Source organism: Suncus etruscus, chromosome 9 (assembly GCF_024139225.1).
Source record: "Suncus etruscus isolate mSunEtr1 chromosome 9, mSunEtr1.pri.cur, whole genome shotgun sequence".
NCBI classification, from domain to species: domain Eukaryota; kingdom Metazoa; phylum Chordata; class Mammalia; order Eulipotyphla; family Soricidae; genus Suncus; species Suncus etruscus.
Genome location: NC_064856.1, coordinates 66,218,339 through 66,242,041, shown reverse-complemented (window position 1 = coordinate 66,242,041; position 23,703 = coordinate 66,218,339). Strand labels below are relative to the sequence as shown.

General features: G+C 33.6%; 1 protein-coding gene across 1 annotated transcript in view; it reads left to right on the top strand.

The window, feature by feature from the left end:
• SOX6 (SRY-box transcription factor 6) overlaps positions 1-23,703 on the top strand; it is a 558,762-nt gene that overhangs the window by 437,604 nt on the left and 97,455 nt on the right. The window contains exon 11 of the mRNA XM_049781120.1: positions 4,773-4,852. Coding sequence (XP_049637077.1) covers positions 4,773-4,852 — 80 coding nt within the window. The remainder of the gene's footprint in view (positions 1-4,772; positions 4,853-23,703) is intronic.

Sequence of the window (23,703 nt, the reverse complement as noted above, 5' to 3'; positions counted from 1 at the left end):
TTTTTGGTGGTTTTTGGGTCACACCCGGCAGTGCTCAGGGGTTACTCCTGGCTCCATGCTCAGAAATTGCTCCTGGCAGGCACGGGGGACCATATGGGACGCCGGGATTCGAACCGATGACCTTCTGCATGAAAGGCAAACGCCTTACCTCCATGCTATCTCTCCGGCCCCTCCTATTTCTCATTATAGTTGTAGCATAAAGTTATAACATTGCACAACAGCAAAATTCTTGTTTTTGATTGTATGGAGAACTGTTTTCTGTCCCTTACCATTAAGTCTAATATTGGATATGAGGTTTTCATAAGTCTAAGTTTTCATGTTTAGGAATTGCTGCTCTATTTTAGCTTTCTGAGAGCATTGTCTTTAAAAGATGTTAAATTTTTGTAAATGTATTCGCTAGGTAAGAAAATTATATGATTTTTCACCTTGGTTTTTTTAAATTTCATGATTTACATATTTTCTTATACTTAACAACTTTCATGATAAATTAATAAACTAACCTTGTTTATGGAAATTAAGATTATTTTTACTAAACTTGGTAGATAATTCAGTGGATATTATTTACTTCAGATATGATCCACTAAAGTTCAAAATGTGGTACCCCAAATTGTTCATGGAACCTGCCCAGAGTGATTCCTGAGGGCAGAACCAGAAATAAGTCCTGAGCACTTCTAGGCATGGTGCAAAAACAAATAAACAAAAGGAAAAGAAACTTACTAGAATAAATAAGAATATTATTGTCTTAAATATATTATATTTTCCTTTTAGCTTTTTTTGTTTGGTTGGTTGGTTTTTTTTGTTTTTGGGTAACACCCGGCGTTGGTCAGGGGTTACTCCTGGCTGTCTGCTCAGAAATAGCTCCTGGCTGGCACAGGGGACCATATGGGACACCAGGATTTGAACCAACCATCTTGGTCCTGGATCGGCTGCTTGCAAGGCAAATGCTGCTGTGCTATCTTTCCGGGCCCCCTTTTAGTTTTTTGTTCAGTTGTCCTCAAAGCCAATATGGAAGGTTGTTTTAATTTATATATTTGTCATTCACTACATTCTAACCTTACCTGCATTATGATGGCACAGAAAAACAATTTTAAATTAAAACATTCGTTTATAACACAATAGAATTGTATTTTTTCTATTACTAATAATACATAAGTACAGTATATAAAGTAGCATGTCCAAGTTTATATCAGTTGTGAATGACATATTTCCATGTCTTAGCAATAGTAATAATAGTTCATAAAAGTAATTATCTATAGTTCATTTGACAACTCAAATAATTTATTATCATCCTATAATGCTACTGCACAGTTCCTAAGATTATAAGTGATCAGTACTATATTTTCTGTTTTAAATGATATTAATTTAGGCATAAGACTAGTGTCCTGCTTTGAGCCAGATACCTAATAATCTTTGAGTCCTACGTCCTAATTTAATTTAATTTTCTTCTCTCCTTTTTAAATGATCTCTCAATTGATTAATATCTGAAGTCGGCAGTTAGAAGACTATGTCATCTCATCTTTCTGAATAATCAAAGTAAATCAACTCCCAGATTTACTAACATAATTTTTGACTCTAATAAAAGTAAACTTATATCTAAATTATATCAACTAGTTGTATACATTCAGGAAAAAGTGTGTACTCTCTTATCTAATATATCTTAACTCCTTAAGATCACAATTCTCCTATGCTAATAAGTCAATAAATCGTATCTCCATTTCAGTTTTCCTGAGAATTAAAAGTTTTATTTTCTCTCATTTAGGAACATTTGCTTTCATTCTAATATTTTTTATTCTGACGAGTGCAACTAATGTCAGAAAAAATTGCCATAGGTTTTAATTGCTATTTTGCAGTTGCCCTATAATTTCCAGATAACAGCAATTTGTAAAATTTAGAATACTAGAAAGAAGGATGTGTAGAATGAGCATTAGATCTTGAATGGGTTTTTGGATGTTGTCTACACTAGAGATAACAAGGGCAATTTACAGAATGCCTAAAGCTGGCCTGTTCCAACAAGTTTTATTTTCCTTTGTAAAAATTAAAAAGAATAGGTCCTCACGCAAGCAATTCAAATCCAGAGACAAATTTGAAAAAAATTACTACAACATGTTGACTGATTTCTTTGCCAAGTCAGCGACCAAGAACTTTTTCTTGATTGACACTGAAAAATATTTGAGTTCGGGTAAACCATAACTTCGTTATTAGAAAAATTAACTTCACAGTACATTAAGTTCCTGTCCCTCTGGCAATTTTATCTTCTACTTTATTTATTTTGTTTGGGGACCACGCCTCTCAGTGCTCAGGGGTTACTTCTGACTGTGTACTAAGGAATCATTCCTGGCAGGGCTTGAGGGACCAGACATGGTGCCAGAGCTCAAATCCAGGTCTGTCTGTGCAAGACAAGATCCTTCCCTGCTATTCTATCTCTGGCCCTTTTCTGTTCTACTTTTAAGCTCTCTTCTATTGTTGTTATCATTCTCTTTTTTAACCTCTTTCCTTTCTTCATTGTTCTCTGTGATATACTCTCCTGCTCAAATGTACTTGTTTTTACCTTTAGTACTGATACAGTGACATGTTCTTGAGAAGCCGCTTTCCAAAGAATATAATCAAAATATAAAGATTTGAACCAGTAGAAAGGTTTAGAATGCTTTAAAAAAATGTGCTTGTCAGCAATGGAGAGAAAGCTATTGGTAGCCAGCAGGTGAGCTGGAGAGAAATACAGGGTGTGGTAGTGATAGTAATAAATTAAATAGCAAGCCAAAAAAAAAAAATCAGCTATTTCATAGCATAGAAGCATGACAGCTATGAAAAAAGGAGTGCCCCAGGGAATTCTTTTAGAGTTTGATTTTTTAAAATATGTTTGACATGAAAAATGTTTTAGTACAAATAAAGCAACTGGTATTAAACTTAAAGGGGGGGTTGTGGTTTAGAGTTAGTATGAATAATGCATGATATTTAAAGAAAGAACAGCTCTAAAATGTTCCAGGAGGCAGTCCATGTTGATGATTGGAATGGTGATTTCCCCCCTATTTTTGAAGCATCATTAATTCAACATCGTTTTGTGATTTTTTTTTTAAACCTGATAAGATATCGACCAAAGAAATACTGTTTGACTTATATGAGGCTATTTTTTTCTTGAGATAATTTAGTTTAAATATCAGGAAGATCAGCAGAATTATTTAAGCATAAAGCAACAGTCATTTACTATAAAAAATAATTTGGCCTAGTTATCTTTTTTAAAGAGCTCATGTAGCACAGCAAACCAAAATCAACCTCATGGAAGGGGGAAAAACAAGATCAGATATTTTGAACATTACTCCATAGGAGACCAGCACAATATAGTGTTAGTGAATGCATTGTAGCAGCGCTCCATATGCAATCAGAAGCCAATTGTTACTGGACTGTGTACAAGCACACACTGTGCTCAATGGTCTGATGAGGTATTATGGATATGATGCAAAGAGACTGTGTAGATTAGAAGCTAACAATTTGTTAAAAGTGAAAGCAACTTAGCATTTACATTGGGCCAGCTGAGTAGCAAGCACTTCATGGGGCAAACAGGATGAGTTCTAAGGAATCAGGGTTACCAGGAAGGCCACTCAGGTGTTAGTGTCCGTGCAGAAAAAAAGATTTTATTGCTTTTCAGTTGACTACCTTTATTACTGTGTTTTTTTCCTTCACTGTCTCTTCATTATTACATTCAGCTTTCAGTGTGCAAAAGTTCATGCAAAACAGCATGATTATTATAAATGTCAAAAATGTGTAAAGGCATAGCCTATTAAAATATAGCCTAGAGATAATACATAACACTGACTTTAAATAAGTAGCTGAAGTCAAAGTGGTACTCCATTAAATCATTGATATTGTGTAATTCTTCCACAAGTATTAATTTTTCTTTCTGTTACCTCTATCATAATATATTTCTCATCTTTTTTTTTTGGTTCCTTAGATCATGCACATAGCTGATGATCTTTGGTCAGAGACAAAACTTCAGTTGTCCTGTTTTGGAGTGATCTGGAGTTAAAAATACACTAAGATACAGCATTGATCTCTATTGAGATATACTCAATCACTGCATGGCTTTAGAGCCCATTATATGGAATTTAATGACATTCTTTGTAAAATATGTGGTTCTAAATTAAATCATCACTAAAGAATAAGTGACACATTACCAGTCCATGAAACTATAGTAAGTTCCACCAGAAAACTGAAAAAAAAATTGTTTTAACTCTGGGATACGAGGCATTTCATAATGTATGTATGCAGATAAAAATCAAATTATCTATTTCAAACTGAAGAAATTTAATTTAACATATATAAGATAAAGTTTAGGGTTATGGACAATTAATAATTCATGATATTTTTGGACTCATATTTTTGCCTTATCTCCCAAGCCAATAAATACTTTTTGTTGTTCTGAAATAAAAACCTTAGTGCTTCCTTATTGAACTGAGTGTCAGCCTGACTTAAAGATATTTTACTATTAAAAAAATGATGTATTACAAGATTTGTAATGGAGTGAACATGCTTGAATTGCACATTTAATTTTTTTAACATCACATTCATGTTTTGCCAGTTTGCCTACCAGCTATCTGTTAACAAAAAGTTCCAAGGCTGCACTGCAAGTCTGTGCCCAACTAAGCCTTTTGTTTCTGCAGATGTTTGGGCTTATAGCAATGTTGTAAAGCTTAGACTATCCAAGTACCATGTTTGTACTTGTCTGTTGCTATTCCCTCTGCATTGTCTAAACCTGTTTGCATTGTTCTTTCCGACAGGTGATAACTACCCTGTACAGTTCATTCCATCAACAATGGCAGCTGCTGCTGCTTCTGGACTCAGCCCTTTACAGCTCCAGGTAAGTGCCAGAAGAAAAAAAATGTGGGCTATGAGCCAGTACATTAGTGGAAAACTGCTAACCAGCTGTATGCTAAATAATAGCCTGAATGTTAAATAATTTTTAAGCGTAGCCTAGAAAGATTAACATCTTATGTACTTACCATACAGCAAATTGGAAATTTTCTGTTTCTATTTTTCAAGCAAACACTATTTTATAACTCAGTACTCTATGCTATCTATCAGGTGAGGTATTGGTTATTCCAATATTTTATGCGTAGTTGGTATTGATATGTTGATATTTTTCTTATCAATTTTCCACTCAAATCTCCACTAATGTTCAGATAAGAGTTTACATATACATGAGCATAAAAACAGGTTGGCTACATTCCTTTTTGCAGTTCATAGAATAGGGAGAGGTTATTACCAAATTAACTGTTTGGTAGATCTTAATCATATTGCTCCTGAATATGGTAAATCTTCATCTTTTTTTAGAGTCAAGTGTGGGTGTGGTATCTGACCAACTTCTAAATTAGTGTTCTTTACATACAAAGCTGGATTTAGGGAGACAGTGTTTGGAAAATAAATTAAAATTATTTACTCTTTATCTCTTCACAGTAACATGGGAAGTTTACAATAGGACAAAGAAGAAGTTTTGCTTTTAATTTTTTTTTTTTAAATAGGTGTCACCTTCAGCAGTACTTGGGGAAATGCTTGTTCATAGTACTTGTGGTCATTCTTAGCAATGCTTACTCAGCATTTTAGGCTGAATGATTCAATACTTGGTTCCAATTTTGCTGGGGGTGGTCACAAGAGCTGGTTTTATGCAGCAGTACTTAGGGGGGGTCATGTGGTAGCAATAATTATGCTCAGGGATTCATACATGATATGCATGTGCTCTATCACTTGAACTATTTTTCTGGCTCACAAGGTGATCCTTTCACCATTGTAGCAGTAGAGGTTAATCAGAAATGAATGTATATTTTAATGATATTATATGATGAAAAAGAATATTTAAAGCTTTGGTTTTTGAACATTTAGAAATATATGAAATTTCTAATTTCAAAATAGTAAAAAGTTTAGAAATTTATTTTAGTTTTATAGTTTACTGTGGCTATTTTGAGCTTTTAGAAATAATCCAGACTGAATACAGAATGAGAGTACAGAGGGTCAGGTACATGCCTTGTATGCAATAAACCCAGGTTTGATCCCTGATATCCTGTATGTTCCCCCAAGCTTTGCCAGGAGTAAGCCTTAAGTACTGAGCTTGTAATAAGGTCTGAGAATCACCGAGTATGGCCCATAAAGCAAAAATAAAGAATAAAATGAAAGTAATAAAGGGAATATTGTTTGGGCATTTTTATTTCTTCTCTATTAATCTCCCTTTGACTCTAAATGCTAAAAAACTAAAATTTTTACTATGAAAAACATCATTTTGAATATTTTAAATATGCTTACAGATGAAGGTCCTTTTTCAGTACTTTGAGAAAATTTTGATCATGAGTCTCATTTAGAAAACGTTGGAGATATTGCTTGATATAGACTGTACTGTATTGCTAGGAAATTTACCTATTAGTAGTGATAACCCTACCTCTCTTCCAAACCCTTATCTTGCCAACCACTAACACTGGAGCTTTACTACAATTGTTGAAACTCCAAAACAGAACTAATTCATAGAAGACATAATATATTTTCTTTTCCCTATAGTTGTGTATAGATTATCTACTTGAACTGCTCTCTTGAGTCTATAACCAGGTATCTATGAAACTAGAGTTTTGGGGTCTAAAAACCTTTTGCTTTCTATTCATTGTTGTGGTCAATGCCCTAGATTTAGAAATATGTGCTGTTTCATAAGTTCTGACAGAATGTTTTGTCTTTTTTTCTCTGAATATGCTACTAAACAGAAAGGTCATGTCTCCCACCCACAAATTAACCCAAGGCTAAAGGGCCTAAGTGACCGTTTTGGCAGGAGTTTGGACACCTTTGAACATGGTGGTGGCCATTCTTACAACCACAAACAGATTGAGGTATGAATCCTTCCATTGGTGCTTCATTGGGTGGGGGACTGTATTGTTCAGTCATATTCTAGACTTTTTTTTTAAGGGAAAAACACTTGACCTAAACACCAAAATGCAATCAGCTTTTTTCCTATTTCTGAAGAGGCTTATTTTTTTTCTTTTTCTTTCAGAGAAAAAAGCAACCCCAAACATGCCTCTGAATTAAGTTCTTTATCATTCATTGATGTACAGCAAATATTTCATCCCATGAGTATCTTCAGTATGCTCTTTATTTCTCTTGCTCTCACTATTTTATGTATTGTGCTGTACAGTATTTAAATACATAAATATATTAATATATAGTTATATCTTTTGGATCTGTAAAGATGGTTTACAAAACAATATGTAGGTAAAACTAATGTAGGTTCAGGAAGGTCAAGTTATTTATCTTAGACTACAAAATAATTCTAGAGTCATAATGACTACTTGATTTAAATTTTCTAATTTAGTTTTTATCAGAATAAAGTACGATGAGCCTTGCTTAATCTGATTGGTTGTGCTTTCCCATAAATGTCTACAGTAGCTCTTTTAATTTTAATATTCAATAAAATTTCTTTTTTGTGTGTGGTATGTGTTTACTACTTGGGAGAAGCTAGTTTATATAGCTCAACAGAAAACTAAGCTGTATTTTTTCTGCTTTAGGAACAAATCCTTCTTATCTTCAATTTCATGCTTAATTCCACTCATATTGTTAATGCTACTCTTCGACTATCAAATACTGGAAGGTTTCCAGCTATCATTTGAAAATCTCTCTCTCTCTCTGTCTCTCTGTCTCTCTCTCTCTCTCTCTCTCTCTCTCTCTCACACACACACACACACATACACACACACACACACACACGGAGACAGGTAATCACAGGCAGAAACATGCTTTAGCGCTCTTATAAAAGATTATGCTAACTGTTGTATTCTAACCAAAGATAAGAAACTGAACTCAGAAAAGAAAATAATGACAGCCAGCAAAGTTGTGCGTACAACTCCTATTGGCTTTTCCAGTCTATACAAATCAACTGTGGTGTAATCAATAAGCTATCTCTTTGACCCCGTTTTTTCTGATACCTTAGAATTTTGCATCTTGAAAAATGATAGTTATAGATATAGTTATCTATAGATAAATAAAGAAATAAGAGGACAAGATCAAAGGCCACCTTGGAAATACCTTATGGAAGAGTTCCACATCTTGTTGTCTGCCTTCCTCTCCCCTTTTCCTTTGATATGAGAAGTACACAGAAGGGGGTTTCCACCTACAACATGACCAAACATATATTCTCAGAGTATCTATCTGCTGTTTCCTGCACAGCCAAAAGGGGTTTCTTTCTCTTTTTTTTATAGGGTTCCTTTGGTTGTAGAAAGGGTCTTATTATGTACATTCTGAAAGTGTTCTATGCTTAAGAGAACTAAGCAGATCATTGAACATTAAGATCAAGCATGAAATAAAGAGCAGTGAATACAGTTAGAATAGACAATGATACCTGGAAATGATCGTCCCTTCATTAACAAATTAACAATAGTGAGAGAGAGGGGGGAGGGGGAGAGGGAGAAAGAGAGAGAAGTAAAATCCTGCTCCGTAGACAGGGAGTTAGGGGTGATAGGGAATCCAGGGACATCTGTGTTGGGTAAAGTGCACTGGTGAAGGGTAGTATACATTAGCAAAGTTATGTGGCTAGGACAGATAGTTTGTTAAACTTTAAGTGCTTGGAATAATTAGTTTTGGCTCAAATTCAAGATTTTCTCTCCTCTTTGACTTTGTTTTTTTTTTTCCTTTGGATATAAAAATAGGCCACCAACTTTCTCTTGCTTTTTTTTTTTAAGGAGTCTTTTCTTTTACTAATGTTTTACCTATACTGACTTCCTTTCACCATCACTCTCCCCTATGTTGTTAAATCTGAATTTCTTTTGGGTAGACATAATAGTGTACCTGAGATCATTAGGTTGGTGTAATGTTGTGGCAATTCTAATCTCTAAGCTCTGCAAATGCCTGTACTGACAAAGGGAATCTACTATTGTGAGAGTTCTATTATTCATCATCTTTTTGCAGTTTGAGTTGGGAACTGGTTTGAGTGTCCTAGTTTTGTCTTGTCTCGTTTGTTTATTTTTGCCTCTGTTTTATGCACCTTTGGCCTGCATGCCAGGAAATGTTTGCTCTGTCTGCTCACACCATACACTGGTTAGAAAATATTACCCCTGGGGCTGGAGCAATATCACAGTGGTAAGGTGTTTGCTTTGCATGTGGCCTACCCAGGACTGACCTTGATTCAAGCCACGGCATTCCATATGGTCCCCTGCGACTTCCAGGAACGATTTCTGAGGGCAGAGCCAGGATTAACCCCTGAGCGCTGCTGGGTGTGACCCAAAAACAAAACAAAAACAAACAAACAAAAAATATTACTCTTGATCAAAGTGAGGTTTTCTAAATTTACCCAGCACATTTGTGGGGAAATCCATCAGCAGCATGGTAGTACACCCCATCAAAACTGCTACATGCACATATTTTAAATTAAAAATGGTAGAAACCTTAATGATATCTTAACTATTTGTTTTAAAGACTGCTTTCTTTTTAAGCTAGTGTTTTCTTTTCCTTCTTTGACAACTAAAATGTCACAACTTTGTCATCCTTACTGTTGATACTAAATAAGCAGTACAATATGTTAACTACATTTATTTCTCAACAGAGATTCTCTAGGAAAAAAAACAAGCCTCCACAACACATACCATCAAACAGTACCCCTGCTATCTTACACTTCAATTTGCTCAGAACTGGTTCTCTCTATATGATGTGACAATTAATTTGTCCTTCAAAGGTTTTTACTTCTAACATTAATGAAAGCAAGTACATTATAACCACTCTACCTTAGAAATTTGAAATTTTGTTATCAGGTTGAAAAGTGTTATTTATTTTATTTATTTTTTAGTTTATAGTTTTAGGGCCACTCCTGGTGGTACTCAGGTGTTATTCTTGGCTTGTGCTCAGAAATAATTCCTGGAAGGCTTGGGGTATGTGGGGATCATACCCAGGTCAGCCACATGCTAGGCAAATGCCCTATACTTGCTATGCTATTTCTCTGACCCCAGAAAGTGTTATTTAAAATATTTTTCTTTATTTTAAAGAGAAAGATGCAGAAAAGACGTTTTCTAAAGGGGTGTATTACTGTGCTGAACTCTAAGGCATGCTTTACTCTGCCTCAGGGACACAATTTAGGTGAGAGAAAGCTGAAGAATGCTATTTTGGTTGAAGAATTCAGCAGATGGAGGCATGAATACCCATATATCTGAAGGTTGAGGGTCTTGAACCATTAATTCTTATAATGTATTTAACCCTGGGAACAATTAGAAACTCTAACTCTAAGGTTACAATGCTTATGACCGTTAGCAAACAGAGGGCACTACTCAAGTACAATAATATATTATATTGCTATTTATTCCAGTCTCACACTTATAAATTTCAGGACCAGTTGCCATTTGCTTTCCTCAGCTTTGTTAGCATTGGTCCTTCAAGAAGTCAAAAAAAGAATGTAAGGAAGGACGGCCAGAATAATGAGGGAGTCATGTAAATATAGCCTTTCAGCAGCTACATTTTTTTCTGATGAATATTGTCTCAGAAACTAAGCTATGTATGACATTTTTATTGAAAAAAATTATTTTGGTGTATTAATTCGTATGCATATAATCGCTTTAATATGAGAGATCCTTAAATAGTTTTTGTTTTATTTTTAATTGGGCATGATGCTACTTCATATTTGTAGCTTATATTTAAACATGATCTGGTATTGTAACATGCAAAGTGATACACCTGTCTCATGCCTTCTTATTAAATGATGCATGCTTCTCTTTAGCAAATACAGCAGTTAAATATCACACAGCTTAAGAATTTCTAATTAAAATATCTCCACATGTCAGCATATTGGTAATGTATTATTTTAATCCATTTATTTTGTTTATGAATCAGTGACATATGTTTAGATTGTGAAATATATGAGCCTTAAAACTCACTTTATTGAAGAAAATTAATTCCTACAGTACTGTCTCAGTAATGTGTTCACTCACCCAGTCAGTCACTGGCAGCACTGCCAGTCTTAATGTTGGGTAGACATATTTACCAGTTTTATCTGCATTTAACAGTCTTGGAAAAAAGCAATAGGAGTTCTTTTCTTCAGCTCCAAAAGATATAGACTTTCTTTCTTGAATTTCTTTTTATCCCTTACATGCTAATTAAAATCTCCCCCACCCCAAATACTTTGTTTCCTTTTTCATTAATACAATGGATGGGACTGAATATATGTATAAGAGATTCTGAGAGACCAATCAAAATTAAAAACAAGCTAGTTACCTTTTCAAAGTTAGACATAGTAATTTGTTTGTCAGCAGGGAGATGTTTGGGTCAGCCCTGAGATAAAGTGACTGTCAGCAGTTATTCCTACAAGACAAGTAATTTCACTCAATGTATTACTGACAGATTGCTCACTTCTGTGAATCACCAGAGAAAACAAACTTAATATTGTTACAGGCAGAGTTTCTGTCTTCATTAGCCTCAGAGAATGATTTTTATCACAAATTCAAAGTCTACGAAGCTTTAGTTGGAACATATTTCAACAGACAGGTCTTATAATGATAACATGTATAGTAACTTAAATGAAATAAATTAAACACGAAAAATTTAAAAAAAATCAATATATATAAGTGCATTACTTTCACTTGATGAGCATTATATGTATAGTGCAGAGAATATTTTGAGGGGAAAATCAAATTAGAGCTTTCTAACACTAGAAAAGCCTATCAACCATAAGTTATTCTTAAATGAAACCCTTCAAGTCTTGCCAAGTTGGCAAGATGGAAGGAAACAATTGAAATTTTTGAAAAGTGTGTACAAAAACATGCTTTATTTAAATGATATTGTCAATTTTCATGTTACGAATGGAAAGTGAAGAAGTACCCATCATCATTGATTATATGCTATTTCTATTTCAGTTTTAGCCTGAATCTTTATGATACTATATTTAAGTGCTCTTCTCTGGCTTATACCCTGTCTTCTTGTTTACAATCATAAACATGCCTCAGTGCTGTGGAGGAGTGAGAGGGTGAGTTAGTGTTGCTGGGTGGGCTTGGGAGGTTGTGATTTCTAACAGTGTTGAATGAAGAGTTGATTAGAGTGACCTATTACTGGCTTCCCAATGGAGAAAAAGGAATGAACTGATTCAGAGCTTGGTTTGAGGATGCCAATTATGGGGTTTTGCTTTGATGGGAATTGCTTGCTTTTTTTCTTAATCAACCTTTACTCACTATTTTTGACTTTTAAGAGTATGATGGAACATGTGATGACCATTACAGCTAGGGTTAGCAGAGAGGTGGACTAATGGAATGAGTTCCACTTTAGATTTGTAATTTAGATTAGAATTTCCATTATTACTTATTTGCTATGTTTTTCCTTACTATTCTCAAATTACCTATTTTCTTAAATTACCTAATTTCTTAAATTTTCAACATTTTAGTAACTGTTCAATTCTTCTCTGACTGTGTTGCCTAAAGAATTTCTAAAAAAATATTTTAAGACACTAGCATGTAGGTCACTTAAGTAAATATTTGTATGTCTTTTACCTTATGAAATCTCCCTCATTGGATAAAATGAATTAATAAATATAATTTATCTTTGGTAGGTCATTTGAGATTCAATACTTTTTGAAAACTTAAAATATTTAGCCAACTGCTCTCTCTTTTAGGAGATTGATAAAAAAATAATTCACACATTATTTCCTATAAACAACTTTTTACTTTTGCAAGATTTTTAAGGAAAACAATAGGTACCAAGTTATTACTATACTAATATTGTACTTCCAGCCTGGGATTCTCCTAAAATGTCTTTGTGAGTATAGCTGAACATTGCATCAGACAAACAGCTAATGAAGTTTGACAGGGCACATGTGAAATAAGCCATACTAACTCAGGCTTTTTCTATTATCTTAAAACCAAAAAAAAAAAAATTAAGTTTATAAAAAAATTCTGCTTGACTAATGATTTGTGAATTATTGTAAACTTTATGAATATATTTAAATACAATTACAAGTTAGATTTCCAAATTTCATGAAATGTCTTTATATTTTGCATTGCTTTCTGACTTGTCTTAATTTCTTTAGGAAATATGTCTTAGTAGGAATCCCAAACTGGATTTAAAAAAGTCAGGGAAGTTATATGTTTCATACTGTAACATTTCTACCAACATTTATTTATTCAGCTGAAACCTCACTTGTTAATTCTACACAATAGAGATCCCAATGTGTGAATATTTGTTTTTGTTTTGTTTTGTTGGGCCACACCCAGTGACACTCAGGGGTTAATGAGCTCAGAAATCGCTCCTGGCTTGGGGGACCATATGGGATGCCAGGGATTGAACCACAGTCCTAGGCTAGCACTAGCAAGACACCTTACTACTCCGTGCCACTACTCCCACTCCGACTCCAGTTTTTCTTTTTTTTACATAGCAAATATTTTATTGGTCTACTGAAAAATACAGATCTAGTAGTTTTTAAGCCCATTTATGTCAATCTTAGGATGGTCAGGTGGCATTTATTATTATTATTTTTAAATATCTTTACTTAAAGACTGTGTGTAGGATAAAGAATTTCTATAATAGTGACATTTCTATTTTACTAAGCTGGGGCTTAATACTTAAATGGTTGATAACATGTATCATTCATACATATGTGTATATTATGTGTTATCATAACGTTTGAGAGATTATGTGATTCAGATGATATCGGAAAACTTGAAAGTGAAAATTTCTAATATTTTAGAAATATTTAATATAAAACATTTAGTATTTTAGAACTGGAATTTTTTATTTCAGTTTCCAATCAGAATAGGCTATGCAAAATTTAAGAAATGTAAATAAGAAAGATGATAAAATAATTTGGCATATCAGATGGATAAAAACATTTTAAACTGGATTAAAATGTTATTGACATGGAAATACTGCAAAATTAATATACATAATTAGATGAACTTGGAGATAAGTATGTATATGTAAAACCATCACTACAAAATATATTTAAGACATACAAATTCTCTTTTACAAATTTTCTCTACAATATTGTTGTTTTGTGTGGTAAGCATATCTAAAAAAAGCTCTAGCTCTTATCATATAATGTGTCTGTATCAAATCATGTATGATACAGTATATATGATAGGTTTATTCTGTACAGAAAAATTTCTAATGCTCAATCATTTTGCCTAACTGAAGCTTTGTACCCTCAGACTAAAATCTTCTGTTTTCTTTTACTAGTCCTTGAAAACCACCATTATCTTCAGCTTCTGTGAACTTGACTATCATTTTAAATTATTCCTGTAAAGTGTTTTCACATATTATGTTTTACATTAAACATATTGTCTTTTATTTTCATCCTTGTTATTGTGAGAGGGTTTAATCTTTCATTAAAAGGCTGGTAATATTCATTTCATTTATATGATCACATTTTCTTTATCTGTTCATCTCTCAATATTGAGTTTGTGTCTATGCCTTGGTTGTTGTAAAAATTTCTACAATAAATGAGTGAATTTATATAGCTTTTTGAGATTTTGAATTCAGTTTCTTTGCATGTAGCCTGAACTTTTAATGCTTATATTTAAGTTTGTAAAGTTATTTTTTGTATGTAGTTTATGATAAAAATCTCATTAAATATTTTGAATGATTATTTTCATTTTAACCACCATTTACTAATAAAATTAATTTTTTGCCATGGGCCTTTTGAGCACCAGATCATTTATATATATATATATATGAATTTATTTTTGGAATTCTTGAGAACATTTTATCTCCTGGTTCTATATTTATTTATATCAACTTCACACTGTTTTGATTACTGTAGCTTTGGAATCTATTTTGAAATCAGGGATTTTATTATTCAATTTGTATTTTTAAATACAATTTAAATTACAATTTAAATACAATTTATAAACACAATTCTTCAGTCCATATTTTGGGGCGGGGTTTGGGCTACACCTGGCAGCAATCTGGTTACTCCTGGCTCTGCACTCAGAAATTACTTCTGGTAGGCTCATGGAACCATATGGAATGCCAGTGATTGAACCCTGTGATATTGCTCTGACATCAGATTGTTTTGTTATTTGTCTATGTGTGTGTTTAAATGGATTTAGAATAGGTTTCCTGGTTATGTAAAAAATGATGGAATTTTAATGAAAATTACATTTAATCTTTAAATATATTTGAGTAGTATTTATATCTTAACAAAGTTAGTAAAAAATTGAATAGTAATTGATTAAGAAGTGTTGAGAATTGGGGTTAGAGAGATAGCACAGCAGTAGGGTGTTTACCTTGCAAGTGGCTGATCCAAGACAGGTGTTGTTTCGAATCCTGGCATCCCATATGGGATGTACTTGCCAGGAGAGATTTCTGAGTGTAGAGCCAGGACTAACCCCTGAGTGCTGCCGGGTGTGACCCAAACACTAAAAAAAAAAAAAGAAGTGTTGAGAAGGTATTGTTGCATGGCCCAGTACAAGTGTACAATTTTTTGATCAGTAGAATTTATAGATATGTATTACTACTCTATTAATTTTATCTGTTGATTAGAATTGTTAATATAGATATTCATGTTTACACAAATCCACCTAAATTGGACATTCAGGGAATAATATTAGTTAAGCTTTTAATAGTTATTTGAAAACCTTTACTTTTTTTGACTGTTATAGATTATTAGGATTAGAATAATAACTAGATTATCTTAAATATCTTTGAATCTAAATAGATCTCTAACAAATTAATATGAATAAAAAAGAACCACCAAACACCAATGGTGTACCCAATACTGTTTGATTATGGATATTTAAAAATATATATTTCCTTATTTTATTCTTGCCTTGCAACTTTTGACATCAGTAGAGCTCTTTATGTCAAATTGAGAAGAAATAATTTACATTCTTCCTTCCAATCTTATGAGTACCAAATTACCTTTTATTTGTAATTATTTAATTAATATTTAGCTAACTATATTGAAATTTGTAAATAATTTGATATATTTAAAAAATAAGATATCACTAAAGATGGAAGACAATAGAGCCAAATAAATTTCTTCAGATCTCCAAACTTGTAGTAAATGAATGCCCAATGTCACTGGGTGAGAATGCTTCTTTTTTATGGGGAGGGCACACCTGGCTGTGATCTGAGGGGTTACTCCTGGGTCTTCGTTAAGAAATCAATCCTGGCAGGCTGGGGAGGACCATATGGGATGCTGGGGATTGAATCTGGGTTGGCAGCATACAAGGCAAATGCCCTACCCATTGTGCTATTGTTCTGGCTCATAGGTGAGATTTCTTAATTTCCAGTAAACTACTGAGTTCATCCTTACTGGATGCTACCCTTATAGCACCAATTATTATCCCTATAAACAAAATGTCTCTAAGTCATAATTAACTTAACTTAGACCATGATTCTTGGCCTCTTATAATATTCTTGGCTTAATGATGTTGGACAATATGAATAAGATTAAAATGAATGATAGATGTGTATACATTTGTTTGCTTAAAATATTTTGACTATCTCAAACCCTCCAAATACACCCATTTTAATTCTCATTTGAAAATATTTTTAAATAGAGCTTTTTTAATTTGGCAAATTAATTATTAATGCTATTTGTCTTGTCTTCACTCTCAATCATTTATTTTGAATTAAAGAAATAATAAAACATCAGATCCTTTGTTAAAGCTCCTATTGAAATTACACTTGTTAGCCTGCATGCTGTTACAGGGACAAAACATTTATTGTTTCTTATGTTGTATTAAGACTTTTGGATAATGGGAGCTAATCAATAATCATACTCAGAAATTTGGAGATATTTTTATATAAATATAAACCTGACAAATATAATATTTCAGCAATTCAACAGATACTTTTAGTACCGGTTACCTGCTAGATACTTTTCAAAATTATTGGTCCTTAACTTGGAACAATGTTCACCTTGCTTCAATGTTCTGTTGATAATGTTTGTAGATATTTTTTATTCTTGTTATTTGGAGGTGAAGATGCTACTGGCCAGATATATAAAGACCAGATAGATATGCTACTGACTGCTCTACAGTAACCACTACAATGAGCATAAAATTTGGAGTAATTCCTGACCTCTGCAAGGTGCAGCCCAAAAACTTAAAAAAAGTCATGACATATTTTATATCTTACTGATCTTACTAGAACTGCCCACCTGTCTATCTAAAATGGAATGGCCATGTCCAGATGTTTTTAAATTTTAAAGCTACCCGATTATTTATCCTTAGTTTTTTTCCACTCTGAATTTCAAACAAATATTTTCATTATAACCAGTCTCTTATGACTCAGTCAGAATTCTCCTCAAGTATCTTTTCAATTGTACATCATGTACTCTGACTTTCAGTAAAAGAATTATTACGCCAGAAAAGGAAAAAAATATATGTGTCAGAGTAAAGTTTATATAAGATTTATTTAGAATTTAAAACCCATTTATTAGTTTTTAAGATATTATTATCAAGATCCTATAGAAAGAGTAGAATTTTTCTTGGCAGATCCTGTATTTGATATGTGAATTGCATATTACAAAGGAAGCCATCTAAATTTCCTTCAAATTTCTTTCTAAAATCAAAAGAGATAAACTATTATATAAGTTATATCAGTAAATTTGAATGTAAATATAATACCTAGTCTACCGCTTTCTAAAGCTTAATAAGCAAAAATAATTTATACTTATTTTTAATAAATGTGCTTTAATGCAATTCTATATTTAAGAAGAAAAAGGTGATTTTCAGTTTGTTTAATGACTGAACTAGAATACTCATCTTTTAAACAAAATAATATCAAGTATATGTTTTAAGTCTTTTTTTAGGTCCTTGACTGGGATTCTTTATTTTAAACTTGATTGATTTGTGTGCAGGAAATAATTATTTAGATGCTTTCCTGTTTAACCCCCTTACTGTAATAATAGAGGGATTAAAGTAACTTAATTAAATTAAAAAGAAAATTACTTCCAAGTCAATATGACATTCTTAAAATCCCAAAGAACTCATTGTTTTCCAAATTTCTACTTAAATAACCAGAAGGAACTTCAAGCCTAATAGAGTTTAACAAGGATAAGAAGGACCATCCTTAAAATTGTCTTATCATAAACTCTCTTTTGAGGAAGATTCTTGGAATGTTTTCTGCTGAATGCCAAAACCCCATTATTTGTTGGAGAGGTTGGGGGACTGCCTTATCCTTTCAAAGTTTAGATGTGTCCTGGAGTCACTGGGGATTGTGTCCTTCCCCCTCCCTACCTTGAACTGCTTTCTGAGCATGTTCTGATGAAGCAGATGTCGGAGCATACTGGAATGGAGTGCCTGCTGTATCAGGACCTGGGGATTCCTCTTGACATCTGGCTGTTGTTGAGTCAGGATGCCTGCCTCAGGCCAGGAGACTGTGGGAGCTATGGGCAGAGAGCACAGTCTTTGCTGCTCTTTAAGTGATTAGTGCACCGAAGCAGCAGTAATATTGAATTATCGCTTGACTGCTTTCTTCTCAGGAATCTTGGGACAATAGGAGAGTCAGGAAGGAGCATTTACAGTAAAGGCATGTTCAGAGAGACAAGACTAATTATACACTATTAAAAGGCTTTATTTTAAGAGACTTAATTTACAAATAGATCTGGACACTGTACTAAACTTTTCAGAGCCATGCCATAAAGCCAGGAGTTTAGAGTGAGTTTTCTAATTCAAGCGGCTACTATAAAATCATTTCAGGAATTTTTCAATTTTAGAATTTGGTCAGGTTGAGTTTCAAATGACACAGCATCTGCTAAAAAGAGAAAATATACTATTCCTTGTACTTCTGGGGGAAAAAAACTAACTCTAAGAGAAGACTTTTTTGGTAAGAAATTGACTGAAAAACACACTAACTTTTGAAGTTTCACTTCATCACTCTGGGAACTGGTCTGTATTTGCTTCTCAGAGGTAAAGCCATCTGTTACATGATTTTTCTTTGTGATATATATTATTTAAGTACAATGGTTGTGGAAATGTGTAATTTAAATATATTTTCCCATGAATAGTTGTCATATTATGTTACTTTTCTTCTTACAATTTTTTATTGGTGAAACCTGCACTCTTCAGAGATTTTTCTTATAAACAGATTATGGCCATTTGTGTTCATGGTAATTTATTGGAGAAGTATGCTGTCTTGCTCTCACTTAACCTCTTGTATTCTAAAGGGGTTATATTTAATTAACACTGGCACAAGGCTGACCTGAGAGGCTGTAGAAAGTGATTGAACAGCATTTTCAAACTTCTGTTCTAGTAATCTGGGAAAGAAATTTTTTTTAATTTAGAAAATAGTATTTTTGAAATTTCTTCTAACTAAGCCTTATTTCAATGGAAAATTTAATGCTCAAAGGGACAAAGGTATTACTTCAGTCATTGAAATGAATCAAACTTCTCAGATGCCCAATTTTAAAACTCCATAAGAAAAGTGGTTTTGTGTCATATTTTCATTAGATTAACAGTTAGTCTGCTAACAACATAAATAAAAAAGCCTTTTTTAAAAATAAAGAAAGAACACTCATGTAGTTGAATGGAATAGGTTTTCCCCATACATTTACTATAACAGAATTGTCTTCCAGACTTTAGAAGCTTCTTCTTGAAAATAAAGAAAACAAAACAAAACAAAACAAAAAAAAAAGAAAATAAAGAAAACAAATGACCAATAGCATTGGTGCTATTTATTACTCAGAATATACTGAGGTCCAAGGAAATATTTGTTACAGGCCCCCAGAGACAGTCCCTGAATAAAACATAGTTAAATCACTGGCTTAGGCAAGGTGCAACGAGGAAAAAAAGCAAAAGCAAAAAGTGGGAGACTTTGTTGAGATATTAGAAATTTGTATGTGATTGACTTGTGTGAAATCTCTTACTTTTTTAACAATCTATCAGTGATTTTAATAAGTAAGGATTTTTTTTTTTGGTTTCTTGGGCCACACCACTTTGATGCTCAGGGGTTACTCCTGGCTAAGCATTCAAAAATTGCCCCTGGCTTGGGGGGACCATATGGGACGCCGGGGATCAAACCGTGGTCCTTCCTTGGCTAGCGCTTGCAGGCAGACACCTTACCTCTAGCGCCACCGTGCCAGCCCCAGTAAGTAAGGATTTTTAATTGCACATCAAAATCGTCAAACATCATTTATCATTCCCGAGTTAACCATTATTAACCATTCCCAAGTTCAGGTCTACCTCTGCTATATTTCCTAATCATGAGCTCCACAGCCAAATACAGCCATATCTTACAAAGCAATAGGAAAATGACTAGATATCATCAGGTAATGATTATATTACTTCTGTTAAGTAATATTATTCTTGTATCAGACAGTCAGGCTAACTACCATGAAGAAATAATTTTCTGTGCATACAATAGTGAATGGTAAGGTAATGTTTTAAAAAGTTATGCTTGTGGGACCATAGGATCTCTTCAATTAAATTTGATTGACTAAGCTAATTCCCTCTGAAAATCACCTTGTCTGTGAAATGGGGATAAGACACTTTCCATATTGTGAAGATTAAATAAAGTAACAAAACAACTTAGTGTTATGTCCACTACATGATATAATCTCAAACACCACTTCTCTCCCTTGTTGTAGCTCCCTTGTTCATTAATTCAACTAATTTATTAAAACATGTATTGTATACTTTAGGTGCTCTTACAGATAAGGAAGTCATTCCTTGTCTCTTATAGTAGATGTCCATGTAGAAAATCAATTAAGTGAAAACGTATTTCAAAGCGATCAAAATGGATAAAGTAGGACTCCTTTATTGATTAGCCATAATATTTGTTTATAGGCATTTTGGAGCGTTTTGTCCAAATGGATATGTTAACTGCTCTTTTGGTCAAACAGCAGAAGTCCTAGCTAATGCTCTTTAGGAAGAAGTGATGGCCTTGTACTAATTAAGGTACTTTATATTGGATTTTATACAAGATCAAGAAAAAACACATGATATTGAAACAGGAAAACAAAACTCATCACAAATACACTGGTGTTGTAAAATAACTTTGACTTCCAGAACCAGGAAGACCTTAGAAATTTTGAGTGTCGAATTCCAACTTGACCATAGGTTCCATGAACTTTGGCAAATTAATCTTCTTTTGACCCAATTCAATCGAATGACACTAGAGAAATGTTAGAAATAAAGTCAACAAAAATAGTGAAAAGTGCTTTACATATGGTCCAGTTAAAGAGATAGAGAACTTACTTGACCAAATTCATATAGCTTTTAAGTGACTTGGGCTGGGAGTACAAAAATGTGAGGGAACACTGTGAAGAATTCAGTTTCACTTTTTCTGATAAATAAATTTTGGTCATAATGAACTGAAATAAAACAAGGTTAAATAAGTACACATCAAATATCATGCCTTAATATGGGATAGTTAAGGATAATATTATGTGTTTGTGTGTATTTGTGTGTGTGTGTTGTGTGTGTAATTCATCTTGGTTTTAGTATTTTTATTTTGGGGGTTAGAGTGTGATGCTTCCCAAGCAATGATAACTGGTCCCCAAAACCTCTCTGGTAACTCTTGGCCAATTAGGTCAGTAGGTCAATGTAAGGTCTTGAAAATGTAATGTGTTTTTGGTCCCTGTAGTGCTGGTGACACCTAGGCTACCATGGTGTTGCTGAAGACTTCAGGGCTACACTGGACAATGCTTAAAAGACCTGTAGTGATGAAAATTGAACCTGGCCAGGTACATACCAGCCTATGTCCTAACCCCTCTACTATCTCCTGGCCAGGTGGAAATTTTGGGGGGTGGTTTGTGTCACACTCGGCAATGCTCTGCGGTTACTCCTGGTCCCTAGCAGGCTCTGGAGACCATATGGGATGTCTGGATTCATACCACTGTCCTTCTGCGTGCAAGGCAAATACCCTATCACCATGCTATCTTTCTGACCCCTGGAAATTATTTTTATGCAATGGAATGTACCAACTTAATGGAGATTTTCCAGTCTTTGAAATTGATAAAAAATAATATAGATTATAAGCTCACACAATAGTGCTAGTAGCAGTAATGGCTAGAATACAAGTAATGGCTAGAATATAAGCATATTAACATAATATTATTTAATCAGTTCACTCATGTTCATTCCTCAAATATTCATTAGTTAACAATTGTGTAGTACACATTTTTCTCTATTTGTGAACTAAGAGCAAAAGAATTTAGTTTGGTTGCCTTTAGAGAGCCCTTGATCTAGTCAGAAATATGATAATTATTCAAACAGAAGTGTTTCCAAAATGGAAATACAATGGGAAGAGGAAGTGTTAATCTCTGCTTAGGAAAGTATTGGCTATCTTCATGTCTGAGATGATGTCAAATTTTAAACTTTATAGAAGGAAATTTATTAGGTTTATGGGGGAAGAATACAAAATGACAGAATTACAGCAAGAAACAGCACTGTAAAGACAGCTGGCCATAGAATAATAGTGATAGGTAAGACTGCACATTCCAGAGGTGATAGTTTGGCACAGGCTAAGAGAACTACAATAGAAGAAGAGATTAGAAAGGTGCATAGAGGGTCACATACCTTTAATATTTCACTTAGGAATTCACAGTGTATGTGGCAGACATGATTTTATTCATAGGGTAAATAGTAGCCTGGTATAAAATAAACTAACAATTTTATGATGTGATATTTCTCTATTAATTTGATCTCTGGTTTACATTTTCCCATTATACTAGATTCAACAGTTAGGGAACTGTTTGGTAAGATTGAGAGTGTTCTTAGTACAGTGGTACCCTGTGGTAAGTGAAACAGTACAAATAGTGTAATGATACATGCAGAATAAACAAAATGGTTTAAGATTGAAACAAAGCCAAGGTCCAACCATTTCGTTGCGATTTGGGGAAATCTTACAATCTGCGGTTTAAGTCCAATCATAGTAGCACATTGCTTCTCAATGAAGTGAATGGGCCTTGATACTGTATTTCAACCAAATAATGAAACAAGGAATAAAATTCTATTGAGAAAAGCAATGGTTCTTCTAATTGTTAGTGCCTTGCAATTATACCCCTTTCTAGAATAATAAAATGTTCCTTGGAAGAGGTCAGGATCTCTGCCACTGACTTATTTAGCAGATCCTCTTAACATCTGTCCTGCAGACTGTGCACTTTATTAACAGACAAGAGACCCAACAGACTTAGCCTGCTGTGTCCCTTTTTCACATTCACACAGCTGTGGATTAACTCAGACTTTCCAGAAGAGGACCAACCAGAAGGGATAGCAATGTTATTGGCTGATTCTAAAAAGATGGGGAAAAAAAGAGCAGAAACAAATGTTGCCCTAGTACAATTCAGTGTTTTTAGGGTGACAATTACCAGTCTGTTTTAAAAAGGAATAAAAGCAAGCCATTTTACTAAAAAGGAAAGTCTATTCATATCTGTGTGGGAACCTAATCAGGCTCTTGTTTCCAATGACGGTGACTCCACAGTCACACCAACAGGTCTATGACAAGAATACTCCTTTTGTATGCCGATAATGTGGAAACGATAAAATTTCCTTTAAGAGACATATGTGTTTACATCATGAGATGTGTTATTTGACAAAATGATTCATTCTTCCTATATTTTCCTTCCAGAATTTCATGCTGGGTTGTTTGGCTAGAAATCTTTGATTAACTAGAGTTAGTTGATTAAATAAAATCGACACTTTTGTTTTATGAGTCCTCTTGCTGATCTGTAAATTATAGTCAAACATATAAGGAATGACAAAAGAAGTGCTGATTTGAACCTCTGACCCACGACAGGCACAAAAACATAAGATGATTCCTTCAAAGAGC